Raw genomic sequence first — 23678 nt, forward strand, 5'->3', positions numbered from 1 at the left:
CACGCAATTCTACCTGCAACACTGTAGCATTGCTAGCTTTCCCCTCGCCTAGTTTTAACCTGTGTTAAATCACTGGTACTAACTAGACCATCGACCCAGCCACACAGATCTTCAAGTCGTGGGAGTAGGCTAACCTGAAGGCTAATGCTATCCTAGCTCAACCCCTTCAGCTAGCACTGAGCTAGCTACAGTACATCTCCAAGTAGCTGCTAGCTAGCTAACACGTTTCAGCCTCATTGCTATAGCATTCTCCACTGTGCAAATCACTACTAGCCCTCAGCCGCAAAGCTTTTTTCTTCACACTGACTACCGCTACCCCTACCCAAAACGAGATTAGCTCAGGACCTGAATTACCACGTTATTGTGCTTTCGGTTCTACAATTGCTAGGAAGGATTATCACCTTCTGTGCATCATGTGCTTGGGAGGGAAACAGTGGCACTCAAGGACTGAGTCCTACAAGTGCTGCAAGTCGCTAACTGAGGCAAAACGGGCCTCTCTCTCGGTAGCCTGGTTCGCCTCTGAGCCACTAGCGGGAGCTGTAGCTCTGCCCCCCACAACCAGCTGGGACGAGATCATGGATAGCCTCAATTCCTCCCTCTATCAGTCCGACGATCCCCTCTCGGGGAAGGCAAACTAGGGGGAAATGAGGAAGATGGTGAGATTAACCTCGCCAGTCTCTTTGAGGCGGCACCTGACATGGAGGTCGACCAGGTCCCACCCTCTCAGTCTTTTAGGTGGGACAGCCTCGAAGACAGAAGATGCCATTCCTCCACTGGAGTTTGGGTTCTTTGATGTCTGTAGGCGAGCCGCGACCAGATCGAGTGGCCGGATCCCCTGGGGAACAGAAACCGAGAAAGAAATCTGTACGATGGGAGGAGACTTTCCACTAGTGCAGACCCAGTAAAGCAACTGCTACCTGCAGTTGCAGGTTGCCTACGGTAAGCTAAGAGCTTGTGGGATAAGCCCCTTACTGAAAAAGTGCTGGCTAAGCGCTTCCGAGCTTAGACATGCACAACATGGAGGAATCCAGGCTCTCTTAAAAGCCGATTGACGCAATGTGACGCAGTTGCTGAGCCTCCGGAGGCCAAATCAAGCTCTGTATGTCGATGCCATGCGCCTCCCAAATTTTCTCACAATACGGAGGGCGCCGTATAGCTCCGCATTGACATGATCGGTTGACGGTAGATGCTGGAGGTACGTCCTGTATAAATACAAACTCACTTCCTTGACAACAAACACGGAGAACTTTGACAAAAGGCTATCAGAGCAAGTTTGCAAATATAGACATCTCCTTGAAAGAGATCAGGGAGGTAATGGGAATGGAAGGGGAATCTTGCCACAAGAAGTGGAGGCAGTCGCGAGCAAGCCCGTAAAGCAAAAACATATATATTTACGGTCGAAGTGGAGATACAGGTGGGAAAACGGTGCTGCCTTTTTATTTCATGCTATCTTGGCTGAACTTTTATTTCAAGCACCGAGAATCCGACTCCAACCGAGAAACCGACTCCAACATCTCAGAAGAGGTATTGTCTTTTTGTTTAGCCAGCTGCTCTAATAGCTGACTGGCTATAGAGATTAGTCCTAAATCACTATGAGTGGTGCACTTTAAGTTGTGCAGACCAAGTGACACTCCACTCTGTGAAGCGCAAGAAGTACGAATGCCCTGATTTCTGCGGAGGACGCATCACCATAAATGCTGTATGGCCACTGCGATTGCCGGAATCTCCATGAATCAGCTTTAAAGTGGCACCATCTCTGGCTAACCACCTCTACCCCTCACGCCTTATAGGTACCACTACCGACGCCTCCCTCCCTGATAAGATGGATCGCTTTACCGCCTCCATTTTCCAGAAACCATACAAAGCCTCAGCCCAGTCTGTCAGAAGAGCTCTCAACGAGACCTTTTATTTGATGGCTTACCTGACTGAACTATTGGAGGAGGTGGGGAGATGGCTGCATTCAGATTCCCTAAACCCAGAGGATTGGGAAGAGATCTGGAATATCACAGACCTCACCCTCCGTGTCTCCCGCATTGCTATCCAAAGCTGTGGTCATACCATGACCTTAGCAGTAGTAGGCGAAAGGGCCCTTTGGTTAAGCCTATTCAGCTTAACAGACAAAGAAAAGGTAGACCTCCTCTTCGAGCCCACTGTCACGACATACGGCAGAAGTGTGAAATGCGTAAATCAGAAGGCGAAGACTTTAACTTCTGCCTGCCCCACAAACCCGGGCCTCATGGCAGCCTGTTGATCAATGCATCTCGTCCCTGCCACCCGGCTGGCCTTAGGGGATCTAGGGCGCAGTCCTTACGCCAGTGGAAGATAATGTGCAAAGCAGACTGCTCCCTGCCCTATCCTCTCTCTTCAGGTTTTAACGTCCCTCCCCACTACACATTTTGCAACACTGGGTAGGCACGGGGACATTAGGTTATGACTATTCTCTGTGCTGCATCCCACTTCACGTCCTTGCTGACTCGAGAAAAGGAGGAGGCACATTTTTGCCCAGAGTGTCTCTCCTCCCTCAGGCTCTCCCCCCCCCCAGTGACTTTTTGGGTTACCAGCCAGGGGCAGCTGTCATCATGTCTGCCCTCTCTCCGGTCTCTTTGACCTGGTTTAGGAAGTCAAACTGCCATTAGCCATCTTCCTGTGAACCCTTTTTCTCCTCTTGCCATAGGGACGTTTTTTTGCCTCTTTTCGCACAGAAACAATCTCAGCCATGCTAATCCAGAACCGCGCCGCCCCGGCTTCACTGCTAGGGGAACCGTCTCCCCATATGTTCTGGCAGAGGAACCTTAAACCCTGACCCCCTCTAATCGGGATTAGGGTTCCTATCAAATCTTATTTGTCACATGCACCAAATATAACAGTTGTAGACTTTACCGCGAAATGCTTACTTACAAGCCCTTTCCCAACAATGCAGAGTTAAAAAGTAAGTACAAAAAAATTGCTCAATAGATAAAAAGTTACAATAATGAGGCTATACACTGGTACCAAGGCAATGTGCAAGGGTACTAGGTAGTTGATGTAATATGTGCATGTAGGTAGGGGTAAAAGTTACTAGGCAGTCAGGATACATAGTAGCAGCAGCACATGTAAAGAGTGTCAGTGTAGTATGTGTGGTTAGAGTTTGCATAGAACCCGTGCAAGAGAGTCAGTGCAAAAAAATGAAAGAAAGGGTAGGTCAAAGTAAATAGTCAGGGTAGCCATTTGATAAACTGTTCAGCAGTCTTATGGCTTAGAGGTAGAAGCTGTTGAGGAGCCTTTTAGTCCAAGACTTGGCGCTCCGGTACCGCATGCTGTGTGGTAGCAGAGAGAACAGTCTTTGACTTGGGTGGCAGGAGTTCTTGACAATTTTGAGGGCCTTCCTCTGACACCGCCTGGTATAAAGGTCCTGGATGGCAGGGAGCTTGGCTAGGACGTACTAGGACGTATGCACTACCATCTGTAGCGCCATGCGGTCGGATGCCAAGCAGTTGCTATACCAAGCGGTGATGCAGCTAGTCAAGATGCTCTTAAGGTTGCAGCTGTAGAACTTTGAGGATTTGAAGCCCCATGCCAAATCTTTTCAGCCTCCTAAAGGGGGAAGAGGCGATATAGTGCACTCTTCATGACTGTGTTGGTGTGTTTGAACCATGATAGGTCCTTAGTGATGTGGACACTGAGGAACTTCTCAGAAGTTCTCGACCTGCTCCACTACAGCCACATCGATGTGAATGGGGGCGTGCTCAGCCCTCCGTATCCTGTAGTCCACGATTAGCTCCTTTGTCTTGCTCACGTTGAGGGAGAGGTTGTTGTTCTGGCACCACACTGCTAGGTCTCTGACCTCCTCCCATAGGCTGTCTCATCGTAGTCAGTGATCAAGCCTACCACTGTTGTGTCATAGGCAAACTTAATGATGGTGTTGGAGTCGTGCTTGGCCATGCAGTGATGGGTTAACAGGGAGTACAGGAGGGGACTAAGCACACACCCCTGAGGGGCCCCCGTGTTGATGGTTAGCGTGGCAGATGTGTTGTTGCCTTCTCTTATCACCTGGGGGCAGCCCGTCGTGAAGTCCAGGATCCAGTTGCAGAGGGAGGTGTTCAATCCCAGGGTCCTTAGCATAGTGATGAGCTTTGAGGGAACTATGGTGTTGAACACTGAGCTGTAGTCATTGAACAGCATTCTCACATAGGTGTTAATTCTACCCAGGTGGGAAAAGGCAGTGTGGCGTGCAGGTCTTACATCGGCTACGGAGAGCATGATCACAAAGTCGTCTGGAACAGCTGGTGCTCTTCCACATGGTTCGGTGTTGCATCTAAGGTATTTAGCTCGTCTGGTAGGCTCGTGTCACTGGGCAGCTCGTGGCTGAGTTTTCCTTTGTAATTTGTGAGAGTTTGTAAGCCCTGCCACATCCGACAAATTTCATAGGCGGTGTAGTAGGATTCAATCTTAGTCCTGTATTGATGCTTTGCCCGTTTGATAGGGTTAGGTTTAAGGGATTTTGTGGGATTTCATATAAGTGTCCGAATTAGTGTCCCGCTCCTTGAAAGCGGCAGCTCTAGCCAGTAGTTCAGTGCAGATGTTGCCTATTATCCATGGCTTCTGGTTGGGATAATGTATATCTCACTGTGGGGTAAGACGTCATCGAAGCACTTATTTATGAAGCCGGTGACTGATGTGGTAAACACATCAATGCGCTCGGATGAATCCAGGGAACATATTGCGGTCTGTGCTAGCAAAACAGTCCTGTAGCTTAGCATCCGCTTCATCGGATCACTTCACTATTGAGCACATCACCGGTACTTCCTATTGAGTTTTTGCTTGTAAGCAAGAATCAGGAGGATAGAGTTATGGTCATATTTCCCGAATGGAGGGCGAGGGAGAGCTTTGTATGCATCTCTGTATGTGGAGTAAATGTGATATAGTTTTTTTCCCCTCTAGTTGCACAGGTGACATTAAGTAAACTGAATATCAGTTTTCCTCCATTAAAATCACCGGCCGCTAGGAGCGCTGCCTCTGGATGAGCATTTTCTTGTTTGCTTATGGCCCTATACAGCTCATTGAGTGTGGTCTTAGTGCCAGCATCAGTTTGTGTTGTCATGACTGTCCTGTGTGTATCACAATGGGTCAGATCAGCTTGGCAATGACTGACAATAACCAGACCCTATTCCACCTGTAAAGGGTGGGGTTGACACCTCCACACCTGGTCGTAAATTAAGCAGGAGAAGACTCTCTCTCTACCCTCCAGTATTGGCTAAAGGAATGTCCAATTGTCTCCATACTTTTGCCCGCCCAAAAGTCTAACATCCAAAAAGTGGATAATGGAACAATAATTATAACATAAACAATGTGGGGAGATATAGAACACTAATGTCATATTGTTTTTCATTTTGTGATGTCATTAAAAACTGTATGGTAGAAAAACTAACTTAGAAAGAAAATCCCCTTTATCTGTCAAGTTTCCATCCAATACGTTATGCATAGGATATGTAAAATGATAACATTATTTTTGTTAAGATAGGAATGCAATTTTAGGAGTCATAAGAGAAGTTCTAATCATATCCTTTGCACATTAAGTAGCCATGCCCTGAGTGAGGTCACAAGAGCGTGTCAGTGTGATGGAACCGTCCTTTTTGACCAAAGTGCTTGAAAGGACTGGCTAAGAAGTAACATATCAGACCAGGAAACATGAGGTGTTAGCTACATGTTAGAACTGGTTGAAACTGAACCTCAATATGAGGTGAAGAAATGAACTCACCTTCCGTTAGACCAGATAGACGAAGAACTGCAGCTCATGTCCATCGTGCTGGCAACACTAGCTGCAGTAACCCATGGGGCGGGGTTCACACTCGAACAATCAGAGAGAGAGCATATTCTTTTGGCCCTGATGGCACAAAATAATCAAAGGTCTGACTGCACAGAGATGCTTGGGGAAAAGGGTCACAACGGGGGACCAGTGTGTTTGTGTTTCAGGGGGAGGGAGTGTATCTGATCTCCATCACATATGACTTGATGGTCAATCAAATCTCCCCATTTTTGCAAGCCTTCTCGAACAGTTGCAACTGTATATGCATTCGTAAATCAAGTCATTTCTTGAGTTGGGCTTAGGATGGAACAAGTGCCTAGCATCTAACCTTAGGGTTCTTGTGGGGGAAAGTGTGTGTGTGTGTGTACGTGTGCGCGCGTCACAATTCCAGTGGGTCAGAAGTTTATATACACTTAAGTTGACTGTGCCTATAAACAGCTTGGAAAATTCCAGAAAATTATGTCATGCTTTAGAAGCTTCTGATAGGCTAAATGACATCATGAGTCAATTGGAGGTGTACCTGTGGATATATTTCAAGGCCTACCTTCAAACTCAGTGCCTCATTTCTTGACATCATAGGAAAATCAAGAGAAATCAGCCACTGCCTCAGAAAAGAATTGTGAACCTCCACAAGTCTGGTTCAGCCTTGGGAGCAATTTCCAAATGCCTGAAGGTACCACGTTCATCTGTACAAACAATATTGCGCAAGTATAAACACAATGGGACCACACAGCTGTCATAATGCTCAGGAAGGAGACGCATTCTGTCTCCTAGAGATGAAAAGTGCTATTGAATCCCAGAACAACAGCAACGGACCTTGTGAAGATGCTGGAGGACACAGGTACAAAGTATCTATATCCACAGTAAAAACGAGTCCTATATCGACATAACCTGAAAGACCGCTCAGCAAGGAAGAAGCCAATGCTCCAAAACCGCCATAAAAAAGCTAGACTACGGTTTGCAACTGCACATGGGGACAAAGATTGTACTTTTTGGAGAAATGTCCTCTGGTCTGATGAAACACAAATAGAACTATTTGGCCATAATTACCTTCGTTATGTTTGGAGGAAAAAGGGGGAGGCTTGCAAGCCAAAGAACACCATCCCAACCGTGAAGCACAGGGGTGGCAGCATCATGTTGTGGGGGTGCTTTGCTGTAGGAGGGACTGGTGAACTTCACAAAATAGATGGCATCATGAGGAGGAAAAATATGTGGATATATTGAAGCAACATCTCAAGACATCAGTCAGGAAGTTAAAGCTTGGTCGCAAATGGGTCTTCCAAATGGACAATGACCCCAAGCATACCTCCAAAGTTGTGGCAAAATGGCTTAAGGACAACAAAGTCAAGGTATTGGAGTGGCCATCACAAAGCCCTGACGTTAATCTTTTAGAAAATTTGTGGGTAGAACTGAAAAGGCGTGTGCGAGCAATGAGGCCTACAAACCTGACTCAGTTACATCAACTCTGTCAGGAGGAATGGGACAAAATTCACCCAACTTCTTGTGGAAGGCTACCCGGAATGTTTGATCAGAGTTAAACAATTTAAAGGCAATGCTACCAAATACTTATTGAGTGTATGTTAACTTCTGACCCACTGGGAATGTGATGAAAGAAATAAAAGCTGAAATAAATAATTCTCTACTATTATTCTGACATTTCACATTCTTAAAATAAAGTGGTGATGGCTAAGGTTTGGCTAAGGTGTATGTAAACTTCCGACTTCAACTGTACACCATCACAATAAATATCATATTTTCACCCATCAGACTATTCTCAATTTCATCTTGTCTTTACTAATATGTAAAATTAGTTTAGATTTAGAATGGCCCATTATTAACTGGGCAAGAACAGGGGAAAGACAAAAACAGACGTCATCTGTATGCACTGGAATAGCAAATAGAGGCCACCTTCCCGCCAGTACGTTTTTCATTCATGCCAGGAAGGCTACTCCGGTAATTTCGCTAAGCAACAGGTGATATGCCGCCTAACTCCGTATGCCATGGGCTCACCAACCCTGTTCCTGCAGCTAACCAGTGCTTAATTTGGGAAACCAAGTGAAGTATGTTCGGGAACATCCATAGTAATATGATTTCACAACAAAGCATATTTAACTGTTGACAGCCCATCTTTCTGCGCGCTGGAAACTCATGGTGATGAGATATTCGGTAGCTAAAGGCAATGTTTCAGCATATTAATTATGAGGGGGAAAAATGCACTATTATTAGGCTACTCAAAATCAAATTCAATATAATTGTAGGATAAATTTGTTTAATTTTAGGATGACCAATTATTTACCAAAGATATCTTAAATCAGTATTTTTGGGGGTTTTCTGCCATGTGCAATATTCAGTAGGCTATGTATTGTATAACTGTGAAATCATTATTGTAATTCTGGGATTTTTTTCAGCTTGGGCTCATATTTAGGCCAATGCTTATTCTCTAATATGCATATGGTGTTTTTAATTAATCATCACCTTTGAAAGCGCTGTCCATTTTGTTGTGTTAGGCTTTGAAACAACATCCACAATGACCATGTTTTCCACGTTGAAATTTTTTATACCCCTTTTTCTCCGCATTTTCGTGGTTTCCAATTGCTAGTTACAGTCTTGTCTCATCGCTGCAACTTCCGTACGGACTCGGGAGAGGCGAAGGTCGAGAGCCGTGTGTCCTCCGAAACACAACCCAACCAAGCCGCACTGCTTCTTGACACAATACCCACTTAACCCTTACTACCAACGCATTTCCAGAGTGCATAAGAGGAGATTACTGTGACTCAACGATCACGTAGAATTTTACTGAGGTCATGACTCATGACTGCCGGTGTGGCGGTAATATGGTCACCGCAACTGCCCTAGCCAGGCACATCGGTTTGTGTGTGTCAAGAACTGCAACGCTGCTGGGTTTTTAATGCTCAACAGTTTCCCGTGTGTATCAAGAATGGTCCACCACACAAAGGACATCCAGCTGACTTAATACAACTGTGGGAAGCATTAGAGTCAACATGGGCCAGCATCCCTATGGAACGCTTTTGACACCTTTTTAAGAGTCCGTGCCTCGACGAATTTAAGCTGTTCTGAGGGAAAAGAATCTCCATTGATTCCTCCGCTCACAAAATAATACTAAAGATTATGACCCAAACTCACCTATGAACCTGAACACAAAGATGAAGAGGAGAGTGAGGAAGATAAAGGCTGTGTTCCACACCCATATAGACGGATCTATGGCCGTGATGCCGAGGAAGACGAAGATGATGGTCTCTGAGCCATTTGCGAACACCTTCATTACGTATCGTACCGTGCTGACTGACCTCTCGTCCATGTTGGCATTGATATACTTCTGACAGCAGACGCCATAGAACGTACACCTATAGCACAGCAAGAAAAGGGTCATGTCACTTAGAATAGACTAAAACGCAGTAGGTACTGTATATAATGGTATGTAGAGAGCTCCTCCATTGTCGACCAGAGTCAACCTCAAGGGTCATACATGGCTCAAACATACATTCTTAGAAAAAAGGTTTCTTCGGCTCTCTCCAAAGTAGAAACCTTTTCGGTTCCAGGGAGAACCCTTTTTGCTTCCACGTAGAATATTTTTGGGGTTCCATGTAGAACCTTCTGTGAAAGGGTTCTACCTGGAACCCAAAAGGGTTATACTATGGGGACAGCTGAAGAACTCTTAGGTTCTAGGTAGTACACAGCTATGGAGCTATGTAACTGAAATACATATTGTATCTAAAAACTAAGCCGAGGTAAGTGGAAATATCATGTTAGGATTTCAATGGAAACACCCTTAATGGAAAGGTTGTAAAAGTCCTAATAAATCGACATAACACTCAGAAGGACTTACGAAAGGATAGAAGACAACGAGAACATCTCGGCTGTGAGGTAACAGAGGTAGCCCAGGACGAAGACGAAGCCTGCCTCGATAATCTGGATGTTCTTGGTGCATCTGGTCAAGAGCGAGATCAGCAGACCAAAGATAACGCCAACCAGGGAGCCTCCGAGCGCCACCACCAAGAACGAGACTACGCAGGGCGGAGGAGGAAGCGAGAGGAGGGTGATGAGAGAGAAAGGGGAAACGGGGTGAAAGAAGAGGACGAAGTGAGACAGAATGACATATGGAGAGGCAAACGGGGAACAAAGATACTTGTTTCATGAATAAATACAAGACATACAACCTGTTCCTGGAGAGCCGCAGGTGCTGCAGGATTTTGTCCCAACTAGGCACCCCTACCTGACCAACTGAGCTAATTGATCAGTTCAGTGACTGCCTAACTTCAACAAACCTGGTCTTTCAGGTCGGTTAAATCAAAAACAGCTCTCCAGGACCAGGGCTGCCTACCCTTGGGTTAGATAGATTACATACTCAATTACTTGTTGCATTATCCAAGCAGTTTGCTTCAAGTTGGCACAAGAAGCTGTCGCTGTTGACTACGTGACAGGGCTCTATTTGTTGGCCTGAAAATCAAACACTGCGTCCCAAATAGCACCCTATTCCCCACAAAGGGCTCTCGTAAAAAGTAGTGCACAATGGGCCATGGTCAAAAGAAGTGAACTACATAAGGAATAGGGTGCCATTTGGGGCGTAGCCAAGGTGTGACGCTCTTACATACCTATGCCTTTGATGATCTCGACAGCGTTGATTTTTGCCCCTCCAAGCGTCACAAATGCATTAAACACATTGAACAGCACCTGAGGGAACATGGAAATAAAGATGACCGGTCTGTGGTGGGGAGGTTTAGCAACCAAATCCATTGAACATTACGTTATTTAATGTTACAATTCATTTAATCAATCGTGTAGTGTAATCCATTCGATTACAGCTGTATTATTGGTCTATTTGTATGTGATTGATGTTGTTATGTCGACCTACAGACAGACAGCATTCCCAGAAGTAAATCACGTGACTGACTGGTGCACTTCAGTAAAGGTGCCGTGTCTTGTGTATGGCTTTTGCGCTTCATTTGTCAGGTTTAGGTTTCCCCTGATGAATAGCACTAGCACTATTTGGAACTCATCATAATTCTTATTTAACACATTACAAAAAGTGATGTAAATGTTTTTGCCCAAAAAACTGGAGTGTAAACATTAAGCCTGTGTCCCAAATGGCACCCCTATTCCATGTGAAAGGCATTATCAGACTTACCCTATGCAACGTGCGTAACAGGATTTGCCTGTGTGGCTTTAATCTCAAATTTAAATCTCAGAAAATTCACCCACTGGTTGGCCTACCAATTTGATCAGTGAGTATTTAAAGCAATCCCTTTAAATACGGAATGTGATCTGAACAACATTAGAATTTAGCCTATGGAGAAGGCGTTCAGAATGGAGATCAATGAAAGATAGCCATCAAAACATGTTTATCTTTAGTTTCAGAATCCATGCATAGATTTAAAAGGAGTGAAATGTAACTGTATGCTGAGGGAAGTTTTCATGAACCCCGCACATGGAAAAATCTGGTTTTCCACAACAACAAAAAAAGTAAAATGTTAATATAGAAAATTGCCATATTCAGGTCTTCAACCCATGGTAATGTTGGAAAATTAGCATATAATTATAATAGGGAGAATAGTGTACAATAGTATACCCTGGCCTATTGGTTGCCCTGACCATGGATCTGTGTGAATGTTGAATCAACATTGTTTCAATATAAATTTGTCACATGTATTGTGACGTGGAATCTACGTGTAAAACACATGGATTTGCAAAAAGTCAACCAGTACTTTTTCATCATTCAACATAGACAAACAGATCTTTGATGGTATATCCACTATCAGAAAAAATACGCTGGGCAGAACCTCCTACTGGAAAGTTGATCTACAGCTATCCCTATGGTCTACCACCCAGGGTTTTAACCTAGCCCTGCTCTGCCCTGCTTAGCTTTGACATTTGTCACTGACTACTACTAATGTGCTATTGTGAGAATGATTGAGAGATCTCCACTAAATAGATTCACTGTTGCTATCAAAGTCATTCTAAAGGGTTGGTTTAGCGGAGCAAATAATAATAATAAATGTAACTTTAATAGCGCTTTTCATAAAAAATCTCAAAATATCAGAAACTGGCAGCCAGGTGAAATATAAAAGCTGGTACTGTGTCCAGATGCATAAACAAAAACATTAGCCAGCTAACTAGCCAAGCCAAAAAGGGTTGACCTGTCAGTCAATCTGCAATATACAGTATATGCAATAAAAACTCATCAAAAATGTAAATGTTGGTTCCAAAAACAATGGATAAAAACATTTGAAAATAACTAAATATCTACACATTTACAAGAGCTCTGTCTTGGCTGCTACCAAAGCAGCATGCCAACTCCTTCAAATGAAATGTATCCATACTTTATACACTGAGTGTACAAAACATTAGAAACACCAGTTCTTTCCATGACATAGACTGACCAGGTAAAAGATATGATCCCATATTGATGTCACCTGTTAAATTCACTTCAATCAGTGTAGATGAAGGGGAGGAGACGTTTTTTTTTATTTCTATTTATTTATTTATTTTATTTTTTATTTTACCGTTATTTTACCAGGTAAGTTGACTGAGAACACGTTCTCATTTGCAGCAACGACCTGGGGAGTAGTTACAGGGGAGAGGAGGGGGATGAATGAGCCAATTGTAAGGAGACGGGTTAAAGAAGGATGTTTAAGCCTTGAGACATGGATTGTGTATGTGTGCCATTCAGAGGGTGAATGGATAAGACACCATATTTCAGTGCCTTTGAACAGGGCATGGTAGTACACGCTTAGAAAAGGTAGGACATGGAACCCATAAGGGTTCTATCTGGAACCAATAAGGTTATACCTGGAACCAAAAATGGTTCCCCAAAGAGTTATCCTATGGGGACAGCCAAATAACGCTTTTAGGTTCTAAATAGCACCTTTTTTTCGAAGAGTGTAGGTGCCAGGCACACCGGTTTGAGTGTGTCAAGAACTGCAATGCTGCTGGGTTTTTCGCGCTCAACCGTTTCTGTGTATCAAGAATGGTCCACCACCCAAAGGGAACGCTTTTGACACCTTGTAGAATTGATGATAAAAAGATTGTGGGGGCTGTTTTGTTAGACTTCAATGTGGCTTTTGACATGATGGATCATAGTCTGCTGCTGTGGAAATCCTTTCCCTCTCTCCCTCTCCCTCTGCCTCCCTCACCTTGGCAGCAGTTAATGGGATCCATAATAAATACAAATTATATTTTAACCCACGATAAATAAAGAAATTTTAAAAAAGACAATACATACAGGCCTAGGCTTTCAAGCTTTGGTTGATTTCAAGTTTAATCTGCAGGTTAATCATTAATATGTCTCCATCTCAATAAAAATATCTAAGTTAAAGAATAGGACTAACTTAATTTAAAGTTTGATTTCTTTTAGTGCAATTCTTTAACGTCAATTTTTGGTTGAGATGGAGACATGAATCCTACATATCATTTATTAATTTGTAGACAAACTGGATTATTTAATTGTTTTTGATTATCAACGCAACCAAATATCAACATTTGAAGAAGATGGCTTACTCCTTTAACTTTGTTTTTGGTTTAGTTGGAGACGTAAATCTGACATATATTATTTGTTAACTTGTCGACAACTTAGGCTATTTGCTGTATTGCAAAAGTGAAATTGAATTTTGTTTGTTGTCAACACAACCAGACACCAACATTTGAAGGAGATGCATCTTCTGAGCCACTGACTTAGCCTGCCTTTAATTCCAGTTTTTCTACAAATGAATAATTGATATGTTGGATTCACATCTTCATCTGCATTAGAGACATCTCCTTTAGATTTTAGTACTTTGCGTTGTCAACAAAACACATTTCAATATTACTTTTTTAATACAGTAAATAGGGTAAAGTTAAGGCTAAATAATGTAACAACATTTATTCAACCTTAAAGTGGTTAACATCCATGGCCACATCGAGGTTACTGTAACTAAATGTCCTCGTGTTATCATAGAACGCATTTGTGTTCAAGATAGCATGAAAAGGTTGCAGGTCTGTATTGATCTTCACAATTGCTATAATAATCTGAGCAAAATCTCGAACAGCATTGATGACTTGCACTATGTACTTTTAATGTACACTGCATTCGGAAAGTACTCAGACCCCTTGACTTTTTCCACATTTTGTTAGGTTACAGACTTATTTTATGAATTAAATGAATTAAAAAAATAAATAATTCTCAATCTACACACAATACCCTCATAGTGACAAAGCAAAAACAGGTTTATATAGACAGGTGTGTGCCTTTCCAAATCATGTCCAATCAATTTAATTGACCACAGGTGGACTCCAAGTTGTAGAAACATCTCAAGGATGATCAATGGAAACAGGATGCACCTGAGCTCAATTTCGAGTCTCATAGTAAAGGGTCTGAATACTTGTGTAAATATGATATCATTTTTTAAATTTGTAATACATTTGCAAACATTTCTAAAAACCTGTTTTCGCTTTGTCATTATGGGTATTGTGTGTAGATTGCTGAGGATTTGTATTTTTTATTGAATCCATTTTAGACTAAGGCTGTAACGTAACAAAATGTGGAAAAAGTCAAGGGGTCTGAATACTTTCGGAATGCACTAATCTCAACTGCAATCCAGGTCATTTGATTGTTTCTAGATGAAGCACATTGATAACACATTAAGCTGTTGTAGAAATAAAAACATTCAGACATTGTATTCCCATTTGAACGTTGTTGTGCTTTTAAAATGGTTGAAAGCACAGTGATGACACATTTAGATGATACCTAAACCAAAAAAAACGGACAGTTTTTCCATTGGAGCGAAGTCGTACACATTAGGAATTCAACAAACTTACTTTGGAGTTGGGTGAATAAAGGTTTAAATCTCATTGATGAACGTCTCAACCAAATGTCCACCTTGAAATGAAGTGATGTTCCCAGTGGGATTGCCGTCGGCCGAGTATCGCGCCATGCCTCAGGTTCAAACTGTTACGGCTTGGTCTGCGCTCCATGAGGATTTAATTAGCCTACATGTCATTGTTTCCCCCATGAAATATGATGAACTACTACTAGTGATCCTCAGCAACAACAACACGGATGTTACCTTTACAGATTTAGCAAATGGAATGAAAGGGAATGACACAAACTGGAGGCTACCAACCGAAGGGAACCTGATCAAAAGTAGTGCACTGTATACAGTAGGACAGGGATATTCAAATAGTATTTGAGAAAGTCCAATCACACAAATTTCCTAGGACGACAAAGGTCCGGATGGATATTGTCATTATCAGCGTAGTAACAAACCCCCACTTCTCATTTTGCCATTGGGTGGAAGGAAAATGTGTATGTTTTAAAGCAAATTCCTTCCAATTCTATACATTTTTCCATGGGGTGGAGAGAACATATTTCAGTTTTACAGCTAATTTCCTGCATTTGTACACATTTTGCCATGTCTTATGTGTGTTCATGTGATATCTGAGTGACTCAAACATTACAACAAAACCAATGGGGTGAAAAACGTTAGCTAACATGGGCTAGTGGATCAACTGTCATAAATAGCTCTTTAAGGTCAGCAATGACTGACATAAGAGTAAAACTTTTGAAGCACTGCCAAATTACAAAATTGCAGCTTGTGTATTATACTATTACACTTTTCAAGAAGAGTAAGTTGAAAGCCCTACTGAGCCCCCCCCCCCCCCCAAAAAATAAAAAAAATAAAATGTAGGCTTCATTCCGTATTGACACAGTTCTTGGTCAGCATGGCTGACATAGGGAAAAGGGTACAATTTGTGGCGCAGCCGAATAATGATAAATGCGGATGAAGATAGTGAGACTGACCACTGTGACGCCGTCGTTGAGAAGGGACTCCCCAAACACCAGGATGTACAGGACCTCGTTGACATGGACCTCCTCAAACACAGCAATCACAGCCACAGGGTCCACAGCAGCAATCAGACTCCCAAACAACAGCAACTGCAGAAGGCCAATGTCAATACCACCTACAGAGGCCCAGGGTAAAAAGTGTTATGATCTCAGACTTTTCCTCTACCTTACACATTAACTCTGATTGAGGACCTCAGAAATGCCTGTTTCAATCATCGGAAAACTATAGAAGAACCCATATTGTATGTTGATCTGCTCTACGGCCCCCCTGGTCAAAAGTAGTGCACTATAATAGGAATTTGGGACACACATTGGCTGCCTTACCTATGGCCCCGCCCAACCAGCACCCCCAAAGGGCGAGTCCCAAAGTGGCAGCGTTCCAGCAGGTGCCAATAACAGCGTAAACCAGGATGGAGCCCAAGTTGCTGAAAAACAGCTTGTTGGGCATTGAGTAGCCCGAGTCCAGGACGATCTGAGGCAGCAGGTAGTAGAAGAAGATGAAGGGCTGCAGCCTGAAGGTCTGCACCTTGTCTGCCCAGTAGATGATGCCGCCCAGGACCCAACCGATGCAAATGAGGAGGCCGCTCTCCGGGATCACACTGGTCAGGCCGGGGTTCAGCTGGAACACTGTTGGTGAAGAGAGAGCGAGACAAGGACAAAAGAGACAAATTCAGAGATACATAGAGTGAATGAAAGATAAAGAAGGTCAGAAAGTTGAACGATAACAGGGACAAAGCCCTTTCAGACTCATATGTGCACTACTTTACCATCTTAAGATGTCTGTGTTCCGTCTTACCTATGTTATTCTGTCTATCCATTGATCATTTCTATTCTGTGTGTTTCTCTTATAATTAAAGTATATTTGTAAGGTTGTGCGTGCATGCTATGTTTAGTCATCCACTGTAGGCAATCTACTTGTGTGCTATAACTGCTGGTACATTGGTTATTGCATGGAAAAAGCTATTGTTACGGTGTTACCCACTGTTTAGACAAATATGGTGATGCATTTGCTCTGGATAGTAAGTGACTTTGAAAATCGGCAAAAGAAAACAAAGGAAATATATTAGCTACAAAACAACGCAGCATGTCAGAAGGCTCCGCAACATCAGGTAGAGACCGGTCTGGAATTGACCAATGGGAACACTTAATGGCATAGACAACACCGTTCAATCAAGAGCGTCTAACCTATAGCAGAGCGCTTTGGACACACCCACTCCTTTCGAGACATCCACTACTCTGAGACCAGTCCAGGACACAGCTACTTATACTTGTTGACAACACTGACGAGGGCTATAGTTGCCAGACAGTAGTAGAATTATGTTGAGCCTATTTATGGCCCAAATGCGATACAAAACACAGCTTTCATTCTCACTGGATGATATTGCCTGCTCCCTTCGATCTGTCTGATGTTTACAACCTCAAATCCTATTATTCCCCTCTTTTTCCTGCACTCCTACATCTTTCCTCCCATGAACATTGAATTGAATTATGAAAGTTTCTCGTTTGAAATGAGACCCAAAGTATACATCAAATAAGAATTTGTTCTTAACTGACTTGCCTAGATAAATAAAGGTAAAATAAAAATTTAAAAATTTAAAAAACACATGAAAGGTCAGAATCTAAGAACAAATTCTCGATTATGTTTTGTGATCATGAAAGAGTAATCTTTGAGTTCAGAGAAAGTCATTACAACTTTCATAGCCTTATCTGTCTGCCAGCATCATTGTGAATACTACCAACTCTGCGAAATATTCACTGACATAGTTTGTGTCTGTAGCATTACTTTAAACTGCGGCAGAAGTGGACCCTGGATTTAGTCTGAGTAGTATTGTTTCCTCTTTGTAAGCTTTTATTTGATCACAACTGCTCTGCCCAAAAGTTCAGAACACTCAATTCAAACAATTTATCAATCATCATTGTCTAACAGTGAATCTGCAGCTGTGTCATCTGATCCTCAAGACCCCTAAAGCTGATCGCATCTCCTTGTATACATACCCATTTTGGAGACCCCCAGCCACCAGTATTCGTAAGACAATGAGCTAGGGGGCTTCCACATGGTACCACATAAAAGTCACAATTTGTATCCCTGACAGGCTGGACCCATGGTCCATTCCAGCCTGGCGGTGGTTCGATCCCACCACCCCTGACTCTGGATGCGACCCATGGGGTGTTCCCACCTCCATACCCTCAACCACCAGGCCCATGGTGCAAGTCAGCAACGCTGCCCCCAGCAGTAAGTTCTGCTTGGCATTTCACAAAATAAATAATGCAGCAAAAAATCTCTACTGTACTCAAATCAAGGGCAGAGACTCTCTCTCTCTCTGTGTTTCTCAGTCTCTACTGTACTCAATCAAGGGGAGAGACTCTCGCTCTCTGTGTGTTTCTCAGTCTCTACTGTACTCAATCAAGGGCAGAGACTCTCTCTCTGTGTGTTTCTCAGTCTCTACTGTACTCAATCAAGGGCAGAGACTCTCTCTCTCTGTGTTTCTCAGTCTCTACTGTACTCAATCAAGGGCAGAGACTCTCTCTGTGTTTCTCAGTCTCTACTGTACTCAATCAATGGCAGAGACTCTCTCTGTGTTTCTCAGTCTACTGTACTCAATCAAGGGCAGAGACTCTCTCTCTCTGTGTTTCTCAGTCTCTACTGTACTCAATCAAGGGCAGAGACTCTCTCTCTCTGTGTTTCTCAGTGTCTACTGTACTCAATCAAGGGCAGAGATGACTATGCCACTCTCAAGGAGGAAACTTCATACTAATCTGTGCTTTCAAACCAGATGAAAAGTTTTTACATTTGGTGTGTAATTTCAGTTCATTGTTTGCCTGGCCTCAGAGAGGTGTTTCATGCCCACATTCTCACGCAGGTGTGTGTACATGGGACAAAAAATCTGTGGATACGTATTTGTATGTTAACGTAATTGATATAGCGCACAACAGAAACGTGTCAAGTAGGATACAATGGCATGTATTTATTCTGGTGAACTCCATAGTGACGATGTTGTTTGGGTCAGGAGCTTGGTCCGGAGGCATCATGACATTATTTAGGATATGTGTTTTATTTCCTTAAAACGACACTGTCACTGGATATGTACTGTACTCAATCAGCATAATAAATAATACTCCTTACACAGGTGATCCAACTGAAACGTTATTTGTTTTAACTTGGAACTGTTTGTTATCATAGCTTGTAATATAAGTGAATAAGTCATAAGTCAGTACGAAATATGTGTCAGTATACTATGTGTACATATAGTGACTTGTTCAGCAGTCAACGTAACACAGTGCTCACATAAGCCTTTTGGACTTAGTAAGGCCTAACAGCTGGAAGTGTTTTGAAACTGAAGCCATTAACTTGAAGATGCATTTGCATAGCAGACCCTGTGAGTAATCTAATTTGCACACATTATAAATAAGTCAAATGTTATTTTAACATACATTAGAGGCGGGTTTATTATGATCTACATGATTTACAGCCGAATGTTTAACTCCGTGGCTAAATAGGGTGGAAAAATATGGCATGCATCCATTCACATTATTAACCATATAAATTAACTAATGTCCCAATGTATCATTTTATCCAGCTGTTTTAGCCTTTAAAATGTTAAACATGATTATGGCCTTGAGTCCCATGTTCCTCCAAGCATGTAAAAATATGCCATTTTTAACAAATGATAAGAAAGGTTCAGTCTTGGAAAGATAGAAAGGTTAAACAAATGGCATTATTGGGCCTGAAGTTGTAGACACAGTACATATTCTTGTGGAATACAAAATTGTATCTTTACAGTGTATTTTTGGGGCGGCAGGTAGCCTAGTGGTTAGAGCGTTGGACTAGTAACCGAAAGGTTGCGAGATCGAATCCCCGAGCTGACAAGGTAAAAAATCTATTGTTCTGCCCCTGAACAAGGGCAGTTAACCCACTGTTCCCAGACCGTCATTGAAAATAAGAATTTGTTCTTAACTAAACTTGCCCAGTTAAATAAAGGTAAAATAATTTTTTACTTAAAAAAAAAAAAACATTTGCGAAGTTCATACCAGTTGCAATTGAGTCACACAGAAGGTGTTCTTTTAACCCTTCTGCTTTTCTGCTACTAATGACCTAAAGGCAAACTACAGGTTGCTGAAGGCGACATACAGCAACCTCAGAATACTCATGTGCTTTGCAATGTTCTTTACATTTTCATCATTGTGCAAAATGACGTTACGCCTGCAATGAAATGCTTCTATAGCACATTTCCATAAGTAAACACTGCCAAACATGTTTTGATGTTCTACCCATGGGAAAACCCTCTTTCTAAAGTCTCTTTACAGATTACTAATCAGGACTGCCAACCTTCCAGTTTGGACTGGAGTTACCAGAAATGGGCTTTTACCTTCTGTCAAATAGTGAAGCCAGCCTAGGAGATTTTTGTGATGATTGAATTAGATGAATACAAGAAATCCAGTCCATTACAAGTTGTCAACCCTAGGTTATGTCACGTCCTGATCTGTTTCACCTGCCATTGTGCTTGTCTCCACCCCCCTCCAGGTGTTGCCCATCTTCCCCATTATCCCCTGTGTACTTATACCTATGTTTTCTGTTTGTCTATTGCCAGTTTGTCTTGTTTGTCAAGCTTACCAGCGTTCGTCCTGTCTTTTCCCAGCCTCTCTTTATCTCGTCCTCCTGGTATTTGACCCTTGCTTGTCCTGACCGTGTACCTGACCACTCTGCCCGTCCCTGAGCCTGCCTGCCGCCCTGTACCTTTGCTCCTACTCTGGATTGTGAACCCCTGCCTGCCTTGACCCGTTGTTTGCCTGCCCCTGTGGTTACAATAAACATTTTTACTTCACACAGACTGCACTTGGGTCTTACCTTGATTCCTTATAGGTTAGACTAATCAGCCATTCCTATTCTATCCAGTCCTACCAAAACTAGGCCAATAGGCTGGGAATTAATTTCAGAAGGCCTGTTTATACCTGCCACTAGCATGCGTCCTTCGTCCTGATCTTGACCTAATCTTATCTGTTTACACTTATAAGATCTGATCACAATGTGTCTTTTAATCATAAACACCAATCCTGTCTAGAAATGTAGGCACAATCAGAATGTGGACAAGATCAAGACAAAGGTTGCACATTAGAACCAGGTATAAACGTGGCTATAGCCTGGTTGTGTTTTGATTAGACTGGTGACAGAGGATGAGGGCACAATACAGTCAACAATGTATTAGTTGATCATGTTCTTGCATGTAGATCTTAAGGGAAGGGATCACTACTACCTCACTCTCCAACCAAGGAGCATGACTTGTAAAGAGGAGATTCAGCATCTGTTGCATGGCAATGAAAGTAAATGAAATATTTATTGTTAGAGGTCAAATCATGTTTTTTTACTCACTTCCATTGTCCTCCAAGAGTTGCTGAATCTCCTCTCTACTTCATGTGGATGTTCACAGGAGGTATAGTGAAGTACGCAACGGGTTCAAAAGTTCTACAGTCCAAACAGGTCATTTCACAGTGCATATTTTACACTGATTGGAGAGAAGGTATGACTCCATCCTGGCCCCCTGTACTAAGGACTCATTAACAGACAACCCATTATTCATGTAGACAAATGAAATGGAAAGGGACCTGACACCAGGGGTCTATCCAGGGGTCTATCCGAGACTTTTACGTTATTGCGGTTTGATAAGCACTCCTCAGTCACCAGTGTAAATGCTGTGGTTACGTTTTGAGGGGCTGCGTCACAGACGTCAGCGTAGGGTCATTTGAAGGGAATAAGGACCAGCTCCATTTCAGTTGATCTACAAGCAGAGCCATACCTAAATCTATATGGACGTCTATATCTGCCAGCAACACATCAAGGCTGTACACTTCCACCATCATACGCGTGGAAAACCCACTCCCACATGTGCGTGTACCTATACACAGAGTGTAACCAACGTCACATCTCAAGTGTGCCTGTTGTGTACACTCACAACGCTAATGACCAACGCGTCAACACAACTGTGAATACCTCCATTACCTTTAACCGTTCACCTTCAAAAGCCGAAACTCCATAACTCACATCTGTACCGACATACACATCAGCACAAATTACATTATCACTTGCCAGACTCTACCAAAGTTTTCCTCAGCTTTCCAGTCGAAACACAAATAAATCCTGTACAATTTTACACCAACACACAGCTAATTGTCTGTGTCATGACAGTGCAGTCAGCGGTCGTGAACTGACATCAGCTTGGTTTATAACATCTGTTAAAACTCTGAGAGTGAATAGGGGACGCGATCTATGGTACGATGAAGTGCTGTGAAGATAAGTAGCCTGGGGAAGGGGATGTACATGTATGGCACTCACTGAGTTTGCAGAGCCAGCTGACCAGGATCCAGAGTGCTATCAGGTACGGGAATTGAATTTCTTGCCAGTTCCAGGTGACGATGGGCAGGGTGGTGATAAGGTTCGTTGTTCCATTTTCTGTGCCCTTGTAAGTCCTGTGCTCTGTGCCCATCTGAAGGTCATCATTACCTGCCTGAGATGCCAGGCTGGGCCTACTGATGGCAAGCAGCACAATCACCAGGAAGAACGTGGAGTGCCATAGAGCTGGCATCTTGGAGCTGGATTCTTTTCAAATCTTTTGCTCTTTGATCGATCTTGGTGTCTGTCTCTCATTCCCTCCCTCTCTGTCCTCTCTCACCGTCTCTGGATTTTCAGTGCTGGCCCTAAGTATTTTTGTTCCTCTCTGTCCTCGCTCAGGCTAGAGTTCACCTTTTCACTACAGGTGAAAGCTCCTCCCACTCTTTAGTCGGACCAGCTAGTTGGGCCACTTCTTCAATGGCAGGGATGGACGTTTTGCCCCACCTTGCCACCCTCTTGGTAATCACTGGCTCAGGACAGCAGAGGCTTTTCTAAATTCGACCACCCTTGCCAGCAGGCATGCCAGCTAAGCTAGTTAGACAAGCTAGCTACTCTAACTTGATTGATAGCCTGAAATGGCTTCTTGGTAACTAGTTATGAGATTGGGAAGCTATCTGGGATAGCTAAAGCCAACTTCATAAAATTGCTAGTTGGCTAGAAGGTGTTAGAGATTCAACAAAAATCTGAGGGGGCCCAATATTTATTTTGGGGTTGGCACAGGGACATGTGGCTCCTCAGATTTTGGTTTCTCTAACACTTCTTGCCACCTAGCAATTTTATGAAGTTGGCGTTAGCTAGCCCAGGTAAGTTTACAATCTCCCAGCCTCATAACTAGCCAACAAGAAGCCATTTCAGGCTATCAAACAAGTTAGAGTAGTTAAGTAGCTTGTCTAACTATCTTAGCCAGGCATGCCTGCTGGCAAGGTTGGTCGACTTTAGAAAAGCATGCAATTACTAAATAAAACTCACATTCTTTCAAATCTTTTTCCCAGATAAATGTAGTATCTTTATAAAAAAGCAATCAGGAGGATACAGACAGCTCAAGAGGTATGCTTATATATATGTGTAGAAAAATAAACATGATTTTACATAGAGTAAGGCATAATGATTATGGCTCTCAATTGCAGGTGTTTGAAAAATTCTCCAACTTACGCATTGGGGGACCTAGCCCCCCTCTGGACCTCCGCCCCCCAGCCATCCTCGCGTACTTTCGAGGGTGCATGACGCCCCTGCAGGAAGGACACTTACAGCCCTGGCCTAGTTTTTCAAAAGTTAATGATAGTATTCCATGGAAGCTTGTTCCCATCACCCAAAACAAATATGACTACGAGTTATGAGATAGTAAGTCATGAGATATGCAAGTAATGACATATGTACGTCATAATTATAAGACAGTAAGCCATTATTATGAGATCCGTTTAGGTGATCAGTATCACATGAATCCAATGTGCACCTTGCATCAGGCCATCCTCTACTTTCAAGGATAACCTTCTGTATATTCTATTGTCAATCACACGGTGTGTGTGAGAGAGCGAGAGAGAGAAAGAGTTTGTGGTGATATCATTCCATATTAATGGATTGGAGAGTTGTTGATGTGAGCTTCTGGCTGTCTGATGTATTCATTAATTCAATTCAATCCACTAAAGGGGAAATATGGGATTGGTACATCA

At 42.9% G+C, this 23678-nt stretch overlaps 1 protein-coding gene across 1 annotated transcript; it reads right to left on the reverse strand.

Moving 5' to 3' along the window:
* Positions 1-731: 731 nt before the first annotated feature.
* LOC129819453 (sodium/hydrogen exchanger 3-like) lies at positions 732-22201 on the reverse strand. Its single transcript, XM_055875769.1, has 7 exons — positions 21952-22201; positions 15948-16250; positions 15579-15739; positions 10399-10477; positions 9633-9810; positions 8930-9150; positions 732-835 (listed from the first exon to the last, which is right to left on the reverse strand). Exons 1-7 carry the CDS (start codon positions 22199-22201, stop codon positions 732-734), a joined length of 1296 nt encoding a protein of 431 aa, XP_055731744.1.
* Between the last annotated feature and the right edge of the window lie 1477 nt (positions 22202-23678).

The sequence above is a fragment of the Salvelinus fontinalis genome, chromosome 22 (genome assembly GCF_029448725.1).
Source record: "Salvelinus fontinalis isolate EN_2023a chromosome 22, ASM2944872v1, whole genome shotgun sequence".
NCBI lineage: Eukaryota > Metazoa > Chordata > Actinopteri > Salmoniformes > Salmonidae > Salvelinus > Salvelinus fontinalis.